The following is a 12210-nucleotide window of genomic DNA, read 5'->3' on the forward strand; positions in this document are numbered from 1 at the left end:
AGAATTTCTTTAGTAGTAGTTCGATGCAATCTAATTATTTTTAAATAATTAGACTTTAAATACATGCCTAGCACGTACATCTCCGCTAGTTCTAATAAAATATGGTTTGTTTGTTCATGGATTCCTAAACATCTATCTTCTGGTTTATATAATACTAACATTCTGATATAGCAGGAAGATCCCAAGCATATGCCCTAGGATCCTAGCAACATATGGAAAAGGCGGCACAACTATGTGGCCTTGCGAGCCGCCAAAGTCCTAATGGCAGCAATGCTTTGCTTTGGCATGTCGATGCTCAAAAGGTAGAACTAGCCACGGGATGGTGGTGTCCGATATAAATGAAACGTTCATTAATTGAAAAATCAAAATACTGAGGCACATAGTCTTCTTGTGGTCAAATCGGGTTCATGATGACAGTTGACGAGTAGGTCAAAGGAATGTGTGTCTGGGATTACGTGTCGTTAGGAAAGGCACTACCGAAAAACGTGAATATATTGTGTGCCAAAATTTTTGCCGTGTGTTTTTTTCGGGCACACGGCAAAGACACTGGTTGCCGTGTGCCTCAAAAAAAACACACGGCAAAGAGAAAACACTCGACAAACCCTACTCTTCGCCATGTGCCATGTCTAGACACACGGCAAACTCTAAGATTTGCCGTGTGCCGACCACTAGACACACGGCAAAGACTCAGCACGTGACAGACACGTGCTCATGCCGTCCGGTGCCGTCACACCGACACGTGCTCATGCCGTCCGATGCCGTCACGGGGTGTGACGGAGATCCTTCTTTGCCGTGTGGCTATACGTGGCACACGGCAAAACCTTCTTTTCGCCATGTACCGCGTGCTTGGCACACGGCGAAGTCGTTGCGCCGTGTGCCAAGCGAAGTCGTTGGTCGTTGGAGGCCAAAATACGGTGAGGGGAGGGCTCGCCAGCGATGGGCAAGTGGCGGGAAAGTATGGGGGGACCATCAGGGAACGATTTGATGCGAGAGTTTGAGCCAGGGATGGTCGGGATGGAGCCGGCAGCGGAGCAGTGGTGCAGGTGGTGGTGGACCTCAGTCTCCGGTGAGGGACTAGATTGGCCGGGTAGGGGAATCGAGGGAGGAGCTCGTGAGACTGCTGCCTGTGCGAGGAATTGGACTTTTGGTGGCTTGTGTGGGGTGTATTGGAGAAAGGGGCGAGCTTGAGCTTGGGCTCGTTAATGCTGCGGTGGTTGGGTTCTAAAGTTGGGCTTGGCGGCGGAGCAGTGCGTAGCGCGCGAACAGGAGAGGGTTATGGTGCTGCTCAACATGGTCCGAATTAGATGCAGAAGCGGCCGGAGGGAGTGGATCGACGATGGCTGGAGCTCCGGGTGGAACTTCCATGGCGGCCGACCGTGCAGGTGGGGAATTTGTGCACAGGAATGGAGATGAGCGTGCGTAGGAGGAGGGCAAGGCGTGGAAAGGGATAAGGACGTGCGGGAAGCAGGACGCACGCACGGGAAGAGGGCGATGGCAAGCCGTGCGAGCTCGGCAAAGATGGAGAGCGAGGCCGACGAGATGGCGAGCGAGAGAAAATAGAGAGGAGGAAAGAGGCCCTGTTAGTATATTTGGCATACAGAGCCTGTTGGACTCACAAAAGCCTCGTTTTATGTTAAGATAAAATTAGGAAGTTCTATGTTATCACAACCAAGGTCCTAACATAGGAATTGAGACGTCGTAACTTTCACTGCACGTAAATTCCAAATCGTCCTACCAGGTGAAATTCTCAATAAGAAACTCCTTGTTTTACGCAAAACCCCATTGACATCGAAACAAACAATTGCCTAATCTTTCGATCACAAGGTTATCATGGAAACCACATAATCTATTCGGTGCCAAACGCGTGAATTCTCCAATCCCCGTTAACCCCCAAATTCAAAAGTTGCATCACAGTAAACCTAAACCCTTACTAAACCTACTAGTTTCTACGACAAAAGCAAAGAAAGTTAGACTCCGACAGTCTTGACTAGTCTTTGGATTTGGGATCTGGAGGGTTGACTTGTCAATAACAATGTTGGGCTGCTACTCTTCTGAACTGGAATCAGTCACGGCGATTTCTTCCTCGTCCTCCCCCTCACTCTGCTGGCCGCCGGGCTGCTGGTCCCGTGACTCCCCGTTGCCGGCAAGCTGCTCCGCACCGTACACCGCCTGCTGCTGGAAGTTGGCGACGTTGAACAGTTCGGGATTGGTCGGGAACGCCCAATAGTGAGTCGGCTGGTTGGCCGCGCCCGCGGCGCCGGCCTGCTGCGGAACCATCCACACAGCCGCGGGCGGGATCATCTGCTTGCCGTCGCCAGTCGCGCCGGGGCCGGCCGCCGGTAGGGCGAGGAAAGGGATGGCGCCTGCGGGCGCCGCGGGGGCGGAGGCCGGGGCGAGGCCGCTGGACATCGAGATCGCACCGCCGCCGTTGGCTTGGAGCAGGGGGTCGGCGACGACGGGGTAGTACGCCGCGGGGGCCGGTGCCGAGGGCCCCGCCGCGGCGCGCGTCGGCTGGAGCTTGCGACGGCGCTTGGGGGCCGGTTCCTGCTGCTCGACGTCGGCGGCCGCGGCGGGGGCCGGCTCGGCGGGGAGGCGGAGCACGCCGTCGGAGCCCGTGACGGCGATCGCCGGGACCGTGCCCGTGCCCGTGGCGGCGATGATGGCCGGCTCCGACTGCTGCAGCAGCCAGCGGATGGTCTCGCCGTCGGACTTGTGCTGTAGCTCGCGCGTGAGGCGGGCGACCCTCGCCGCGCACGGCGCCGCCATGCGGATGCGCCGCCCGCGGCCCTCCACCTTGGTGTGCCGGTCGCGGTACCGCGGCGCGGGCCGCGGGTTGGCGAGTTGGAGCCCGCCGCCCAGGAACTCCACAGGCACCGGCTCCGGCTTCGGCACGCCGGACCCGCCCGCCTCGACCGACCCCATCGCGTCAACCGCCACCGGGAAGGCCGCCGCCGTCCCGTTGCCTCCGGCCTCGGCCGCGAGGTAGAGAGGCTCTGCGTCCTCCTCGCCCCTGCCCGGCGCCCGGGGCTCCATGAGAGATCGGATTGGCGAGCCGCGCTCCCCTTGGGCTCCCCCCTTCTTCGCCGGCGTTTCTTCGGGTGGGGTCTGGCTCTGTTTTGATTTGGCGGCGCCGTCTTTTGGGAGAGGACTCGCTCTGGCGTTTTATTTGGCTCTCTGGACGATGGGTCCAGCATGATAGGGTTACGGGGCCACCGCCGAACGGGCCATAAGTAGCGGGGGAGTGGGGGACGGGACATTCGGCCCATGACAGATGGGAGAAAAGCGGCATGTATCAATGAATACCTTCGTCCAGGAACGAATGCAAATCTCGTTTTTTCATTAATAAGTTAAACAATTTTAATTTTAATCAAAATTATGTAAAAGATGTAATAATATTCATGGTACAAAATAGGTACCACTAAATTAATTATAGAATATACTTTTTTTAAAAAAAAATTGGAGACATAAACGCTAATATTATTTACTATAAATTTGGTCAAATTTGAACTAATTTGATCATCACAGATCCATTAGTTATAATTTATTAGAGAATTTGAGCATATTATTTGATTTGATGGTCAAGTAGATAATAGTTGGTGATTTGGCATTTAGTAACCGGTGGGGGCGGAGGGGGTGTTAGGTCGTAATATACTATCTCATGACTCCGTATGGATAAATACATGGTAGATCGTCATGCAGAGGTGCCGTAGAGATCGCGCGCATAGAGCCATAGAGGGATATACATTCATCTTTGGGGGTATGGGGGACTTGGGCCCCCTAGATCTGCCACCGTGCCCACAAGTATTTGTGCATCATATGGCGGGGAAGCAGTTGCTCAGTGCCATGGCGGTAGTGCAGCTTGGCGGCTCGAGAGTATAGCAGCAGTCCAGCATAGTGGTTCAGATGCGAAGGCAGCAGGGCGGTGGGGCGCCGGTGCGGCCGCACGATCGTCATCATTCATCAATGCCTCATACGCGGCGGGGGCGTCAAAGCGATGAAGAAGCAGAGTGCAGTGGGTTGATGAAGATGTTGGACGATGGGGCGTTGAAGAGCGAACGGTCCAATTCGAGGAAGTGCACGCAGCAGGTCGTATTTGTTGAGTCGAGGCCACCGGGAGGGAGGTGCAGGGCAGGGCGACTGTGCTGCTGAGGTAGGTAGCAATCAGCCGAGCATTCTGTGCAGCTTACTAAGTATAATATATTCTCAACAAACTATCCTGCGAAGCCATGGCAACATGAGCATGGTTTTTGAAACCGTCGAACCTGGTTTTGTGTATTGAAATTCATATGGGAAATTTGTTTGTGGCGCACTCTGAAAACATGATTTTGTGCGTTGCACACCGCACTCTCCTAATCAGCGTGTAGCACATCTTGAATGTTTGATTTTGTGTGTGGCACATTGACTCCAATAAACAACTCTTTTACAACCCGAGTGGTGAGAGAATATCAAAAGAAAGACCAAAAATGCCCTCAGAACCTTATCACCTCAGGAACCCTATCCATCCCCATCCCCATAACCGCACACGTGGGCGGCAGCCAACCCCGTGCGCGACCGCCCCACCGCTCCGCCAGCAGCGCATCCGCCCCAGCGCTCGCGCGCGACGGCGGCGCTCTGCCAGCCGCGCGTCCGCCCCAGCACCCGCACGACGGCGCCGCTCTGCCGGCCGCGCCTCCGTCCCAGCCCCCGCGCGCGAAGGCGGCGCCGCAAGCACGTCCGCGCCACCTTCCGTGCGTGACGGCGGCGCTCGCCGGCCGTGCGTCCGCTCCAGCCCCGGCACGTGTTTCGGGAGCGTGCGTCCGCGACGGCATTGGCCCCCGCGCCGAGCCCTCTACCGCGTCGCCCCCCGCGCGCGCGTTCGCCGCCCAGCGCGCGTTTGCTCGGCCGTCGACGACCACGCCGCGTCATCGCTTGTGGAGCCCTCGACCGCGTCGCGCGCGTGTCCGCACCCCAACCGCGCTCGTCCTGGTACGGCTGCAGTTCCCCAATTTCGTTAATCCCTAGCTCTCTTTCTTGCTGCACCACCTTATCACATTTGGCTTGCCGCAGACTGCTGTCGATTTTCATCATAATCTGATGTCGTCGAATCGATCCCCAATTCCTCGGTGTGGCATGAGGCGGCTACACAGCACGGGATCTCCGAAGATGCTGGACTTGTCATGGGTTCTAGATGGGTAAGACAAGGTCATCCTTATTTACTTTAATTGAGGTTGTAGCATTCATGAATAATTTAGACATGTCCCTTTTCATTCTTTAGGATGGATTGCAACACAACATGTAGATTTGCTATCCACATCCTTGGCTATTATGAGCATGGCACACATGTGTATCATGACAGCTGCGATAAGAATTGGGTTCATGATAAGGATACAATTTCATGGATGGATTTCTATGCTGACTTAAATGTTGAGATAAAGCAAAGCAAGAATACAACTGTTTCAGTGAGTTTTTGGGACAAGGTTGCATATGAGTATAGAAACATTGATTATGATTCCTCATTACTTGCTGCAATAGAACATCATTGGGACATTAGAAGGCTTCCTGTGGTAGTTTCAGTCATTAACCAGCCAAGTCATGTTAGCAATTTATGTACTGAAGTTGCTACTGTTGATGTGAAATCAAGTCAGTTGTTGATATGTAGCACTGAAATTAAGTCAGATCTTGTTAGCAATGATCTAGATTCTCATACCAATGATCCTATTAATCCTGCTGTTGATGCACCCATTGATCCTGATTCTTGTACCAATGATCCTTGGGGTGAAAATAATGAAATAGAGTATGTTGGCGTAGATGATGAGCCTATTGAGCCTGCTGGACCTGCTTCTAACATTGGGTTTGATTATATTCCTGACACTGATGAAGAAGATAATGATGACTGTGCTATTGATGATGAGGAAGGAAGTGATGTGGTTGAGCATGTAACTGACTTAGAAAACTCCAAGATTGTTGTTGGTGTGACATTTGAAGATAGAGACACTTTCATGAGAGCTATTAGAAAGTATGCTATTCTGAATGAGGTTGAAATTATAGCTCGTTATAATGAAGCAAAGAGGTATAGAGCTCGTTGTAAAGGCAAGAAGTGCAAGTGGAGAATACATGCATCACAACTGCAGGATGAAAGGACATGGCAGATTAAGAAGATGCCCAACAAGCACTTTTGCAAGAGCACAAGTAAAGTAGACAAAAATTGCATGGCTAATCAATTCTGGATTAGAGATAGAGTAATCCAATGGTTGATGCAAGATCCCACAATTGGAGCTTCTGCTTTGAAGAACAAGTTGGAGGAGAAGTACTTGATCAAGTTGTCCTACTGGATTGTGTACAATGGCAGGGGGTTAGCACTTGATGAGATCTTGGGCAAATGGGAGGACAGTTTTGACTATGTTTTTGCATTCAAGGCAGAGATAGAGAGAAAGGCTCCTGGCAGCATAGTAGAGATAGATTATGAAAAGGTTGGGTCCAAGATGAGATTTAGCAGGATGTTTATTGCTTTGAGGCCATGTATTGATGGATTCAAAAATGGATGCAGACCATATTTGGGCATTGACTCCACTGCTCTTACTGGAAGGTGGAAGGGGCAGTTAGCTGCAGCTATAGGCATTGATGGACATAACTGAATGTTCCTCATGGCATATGGTGTATTTGGGTCAGAGACACAAGATTATTGGGGCTGGTTCATGAACAAGCTTGTAATGGCGATTGGATCCCCATCTGGACTTGTCATTTCAACTGATGCTGGGAAAGGCATTGACATAGCAGTGACAAAAGTCTTTACCAATGGAGTAGAGCATAGGGAATGCATGAGGTACCTGTACAAAAATTTTAAGAAGAAATATCGTGGAAAGGTCTTTGAGAAGAACCTGTGGCCAGCTGCAAGAGGTTACAGGAAGGACATATTTGACAATCACTATAACATCATGAAGCCATCATCTACAAAAGCAATGAAATCGATTGAGGACAATCACAAGCACTTATGGGCAAGATGTTACTTCTCTATAGCTAGCAAGTGTGATTATGTGACCAATAATATTGTTGAAACCTTCAATAACTGGATAAAACATGAGAAAGAACTGCCTGTGATAGAGCTGATGGATAGAATTAGGCAAAAAAATCATGGAGAAGTTGTATAAGTGAAGAACTCTAGCCATGAAGTTAAATAGTAAAGTGCTGCTGTAGGATCAAGAACACCGACTAGAGGGGGTGAATAGGCGGTTTAAAATCTAAAACCAACAACACTAGAGAAATTTAATTAGTAACAAAAGAAAGCCCTATGTCATGCTACTACTAACTCTAGTTGGGTTTGCAACCTAGGGTGACAAGTTACAAATCAAGCTCTAGTAAAGTAAATTTCTCAAAGTAAATGAATTAAACAAGATGAGCAAGAGATATAACCGAGATAGACACACGCATTTATACCATGGTGTCGATGACTTGCCGGTCACCCCTAATCCACGTTGAGGTGGATTCCAAGAGTCAACCGCTCCTGTATCAAGAACTCTCTTGATCTTGAGCCGGCTTGAATCAAGGAACTGCTCCACACCTCGATTCTACTAGAGTTGCTCTTCACCACTCCGGTGAGGTGAGCACAAGACCTCTCACAATCGAAATCGGGGTTCCTCAACAATCTCCTTGGAGGAGCTCCACGAAATTCTCTTCTCCAAGCCGTTTAAGGAGCGGCAACTCCCAAGAGTAACAAGTCGATGACGCTTGCTTGAAGTTTCCCTAGTGCCACAAAGCTCAAACTCTTGATGCAATGCACTAGGATGCTCTCACACTCTCAAGAATGCAATCTCTAAGCAAGTGTGTGTGAGAGAGGAATACCTTAGCTCTATAGTATCAACTATGCAGTCCAAATGGCCAAGAGAACCTTCCAATGGCCGGGCATTGGGTATATATAGACATCCCCTCAAAAAGTAGCCGTTACACTCTTTTCTGCGAAGTCGCGGACCGTTCCCGGTTCAAAAACCGGACCGTCCGCCGTTATAAACCAGTGAGTCAGAGTGCATTTAATGTGTGTCAAAACTATCCGTTACAGCCCTGGCGGACCGTCCGCGCCCCAGGGACGGACCGTCTGCCGTTCATCCTTGATATCCACCAGAGACAACAATGTCTTCTGGTACAAATTGTCAAATAGCCGGCGGACCGTCCGCACCGCAGGGGCGGACCGTCCGCCGCACAGATCATAAGCCCAACCAGAGAAAACACCCTCTCTGGTACATTTTGAGTTAGAGCGGCGGACCGTCCGCCCACCTGGGCCGGACTGTCCGCCAGACACATCTAATTTCCACCAGAGACAAACATGCTCTCTGGTACGGGTGCGGACCGTCCGTGCTCCAGGGAGCAGACTGTCCGCTGTAACATCCCGAAAATTCACTAAAATAAATCGTACGTTAAATCGTTTTTCCGTCGTTGAGCTCGACTCCTCCTTAAAAACCCTAACCCTAACTTTCCGGGAACTTTCCCTGTTCCGCCCGATCTTCCGATCCCTGAAGGACCTAACCCGACAACCGTATCCAACACCCTGTTTCCCTTGACCCTCGCATCGCGCCCACGCGTGCTCAGCACCGCGCGTGGCCGACCGAGCGCCGCGTCCCCGGCGCGAATCCCGCCCTCCTCCTCTCTTTCTCTCTCCCTCCTTTTTCTTTTCTCTTTTCTATTTTTCCTTTTCTACTTTCTATTTTTCTTTTTCCCTTCCCCTTCCTTCCCTCTCTCTTCTTCTTCCCTGCTCTTGGCCGCGCGCTGCTTCCCGACCCCCTTGCCTGCCCGCGTGCTCGCCTCCCCTGCCGTGCGCCGCGCCGTGCCGAGCTGCCCTGGCCCACGCGCTCGCCGTGCCCGAGCCACGCCCAGCCCTGCTCGCTTGCCCCACGCGCACGCACGCACGGCGCTCGGCCCGACCGCGCCGCGACGCCGCTCGGCCGCGCACCGCCATTGCCCGCCGCACGCCCCGCCTCGCTGAGCCACCATGACGCTCGCCGCCTCGACGCGCGGGTGCTCACGCGCACACACCGCGTCGCCGCGCCGCTCGCCGTCCACCCCGGTCCCACTCGCCGCTACCCCAGCCCCGCCCACGTGCGCTGCCCCTGTGCACGCCCACGCGCGACACTGCTCGCCGCGCCGCCCGCTGAGCCACCCACGTGCGCTCGCCGCTCCGTCCGCCGAGCCGTACGCGCGTCGCTCGTCGTGCCCCGCCGCTGCCCCGCACAGAGCGGCACTGCTCGCCGCCATTACTCCCGCCCGTATCGCTCGCCGGCCGACCTCCCCGTCGCGAACCATCACCCACCGACCTAGCACGCCTATAAAAGGGCCCGGCGTCGCTCCGCCACCCCCACAGCCATCTCCGCCATCTCCAGCCTCCTCCTCAAGCTTGCAGCGCCGCCGCCGCAGCCCGCAGCCACCGCTCCCGTCGACCCGCCTCCTCACGCTGCCCTGGCCCAAGGTAGGGGACGCCCCGGGACCCCCTCCTCCTCATTTTCCTCCTTCCCCACTCCCTGGCCACCCCCGAGCTTCGCAGCGGCGCCACCACGGCCGCCGCCGCTCGGCGCCGCCCGCCCCGCGGCCAAGCCGCCTCGGGCCACCCCGGTCTGGGCCACGCCAGGGAACCAAACCCGCCCGCCTTCCTCTCTCCTTTCCCCTACTCCGGAGCCGCTCCCGAGCTCCAGGCCGTCGGCCCAAGGCCGCCGCCGGTGAGCCCTCCCCCTCCCCTGTTTCCCAGCGCGAGGGGAGGAAGGGGATGGCATTTTTGCCAATAGCACCCTTCGCTTCCCTCTATCCCATAAAGAGCCCTTCCACTTCTTATTCTTATTCAAAAAGAACCCTGCCCTTTACTCTATTTTCAAGATAAACCCTTTCCACATATAAACAAAATTCTATATACATCCTAAGACCTTTCCAGAATAACCCAGATATTTCCAAAAATTACAACCAGGCCCCTACCTCCTCTGGGTTAATTACAAATAGGCCCCTGACCCCTTAACCGACCCACAAACCTTTATAAAACCTATCATTTCATGTAACAAACGACCTCTGATCAACCCGAAACTTTACCACGCCTCTCATAACTAAGTCTTGGCCTTGCCATTAGGAAACCACTCAAAGATGTTACCTCTATCTCCATATTTTATGAGTTTCCGGTTCGAGCTCAACGATAGATCTTTGCATTGATTGGACGCTTGTTTGTGTGTGCTGTAGACCGCGGAGTGAACGAAGGAGAGCCCGTCAACGAGCAGTACTGCGAGCAAGGGAACGAGGATCAGTTCCATGACCCCGAGCCCGAAGGACAGGACTTCCCCGAAGGCTTCGAAGACGGCAAGTTCAATCCCATCCTTTGATGCATGTTTTTGTCCTAGTTTTTATAAACACAACCCAATGGCCTGTTTTATAAAATTGCATATGTTTTACTTGCATGAAAACACGGTTGGATAGCCACCCCTTGATTTGTGATGACCATTCCTTGACCACCTAGATTAATGTCTGATTTTACTTGGACGTTAATCGACATTAGAATGCTTAGGACCTTGCTCATATTACGATTTATTTTTATAAAGAAAATGTGTGTGTGTGGGAAGGGATAAAATGTGGATTTTTGAAAAGATGAGTATGGACGGGATGGACGGCATTTCTGTGTGAATTGCCGATTTGTGTGCTTATGCCTGTGTGGCAGGGCAAAGAAGGGAGATATCCATCTTGTCGTGTCTAAGGACCGAGTTGGTGTGTCATCTCACCTAACTCTACTATTGTGCAAACCACTCGACCGTTGAATGGGCAACGGCATAGCATAAATCCCACTAGTTGGTGTGATAGCCATCAGGAGGGCTGAGAGCAACGGGTGACCAAGGAGAAGGGATATGTTCAGTGTGACTTATACCCCGGTTATACCTCAGAGTTGGGTCGATGACCCCTTGGTGAATCCCGTGATGGTTAGTCAGACTTAGCTAAGGTGGGTAATGGCTATGTTGGGATCTACACCGACACGACGGTATTCGAGTTGTGGTATCCTACTACTTGTGGGTAAAGTTGCACACCTCTGCAGAGTTAAGAATCTATTCGAATAGTCCGTGCCCACGGTATTGGGCGAGTTATGGTGTGGTCACATAACTAGTGTTTCATTGGGATGGGCTGGTTTGAGTTGTTTTGGAATTGTGTTCGGCAGTTGTGCCGTGTGCTACGACGGACGGGGAGGCCGGTAGCAGTTTAAAACTTGAACTCCGCGTTACTACAAAACTGATTTCAAAAAGGTTTTCTGTTAAATAGACCCCTGCATAAAATAACGTTTTTCTGCAAATTAAACCGCACCCTTATCCTTGATTTACCTATGCATGATATTCTGATATAACCCCCTCTGTAGGTGTGGTTGAACTTGCTGAGTACGTTTGTACTCACCCCATTCTTACTTTTTACAGAAGAAGACCCAGACTTCGTGCCAGACGACGCTGAGTAGGGTTACCGTTCTACACCCAACCTTGCCTGTGGTACCGGCCCTGTCAAGATGCCTCCGCTGTCGCAGTACTCTGAGCCGTGATAGACCCTATGTGGTTCGCGGTCTGGTGTTACGTTGTAGCTTGGTTAATAATTATTATTATCTGTATCGAGTGTCCTCCAAGGTTTGTACGGTTTTGAACCATCTGATGTAATAAATGTGGCATCAGCCTCCTGGGACTGGTGCTTTGTATCACATTTAAGTCTTCTCTTATGAGGGGATGCTTCATCCGCTCTTGTGCAGTCAGCTCTCAAACATGATCTTTTTCAAATCTTTTCAAAATGTCGTTAGCCCTCATGCATGCACCTAGACATTTTGAGCAAAGTGGCACTAAAGACCCGTCAAGCACGAGCACACAACCCCTCTTGATAGTACGGCTATCTATCCAACAAATCCGGTCACTTTTCATCCACTAAACGTCTTGTGACCGGTAAAATACAAAAGGCCTATTTTATACCTTTGCCCTGAGCCCGAGCTTTGCTCATCATCTCCAAAACTCCGCACATTCACAACCAAATCTCTTTCATCCGTGGATCAACCTATACAACAAAAGGCCTTGACCTTGAAGTCTCCCCCACGTGCTTGAGAGAGAAAAGGAAAGAGCTATGGAGGGTTGTGTGGTCGGTTTGGTGGGGGGAGAGAAAGCGACATCCAAATATAAGCCAAGTCAGGCCGACCCCACCATTCTGTCTAGTCACGGACTGTCCGTGATATCCAGGCGGACCGTCCGCCTATGA

General features: G+C 52.1%; 2 protein-coding genes across 2 annotated transcripts; one reads left to right on the top strand and one right to left on the bottom strand.

Annotated features, from left to right (window-relative positions):
* Positions 1–1704: 1704 nt before the first annotated feature.
* LOC120661287 (transcription factor PCF2-like) lies at positions 1705–3124 on the bottom strand. Its single transcript, XM_039940099.1, has one exon. The coding sequence runs from the start codon at positions 3031–3033 to the stop codon at positions 2044–2046; it is 990 nt and encodes a 329-aa protein (XP_039796033.1). The 5' UTR covers positions 3034–3124; the 3' UTR covers positions 1705–2043.
* A 2254-nt stretch (positions 3125–5378) lies between these two features.
* Positions 5379–6614, top strand: LOC120662769. The gene has a single exon (XM_039941848.1). The coding sequence runs from the start codon at positions 5379–5381 to the stop codon at positions 6612–6614; it is 1236 nt and encodes a 411-aa protein (XP_039797782.1).
* The last annotated feature ends 5596 nt before the right edge of the window (positions 6615–12210 follow it).

This window comes from Panicum virgatum, chromosome 2N, assembly GCF_016808335.1.
Source record: "Panicum virgatum strain AP13 chromosome 2N, P.virgatum_v5, whole genome shotgun sequence".
Lineage (NCBI taxonomy): Eukaryota > Viridiplantae > Streptophyta > Magnoliopsida > Poales > Poaceae > Panicum > Panicum virgatum.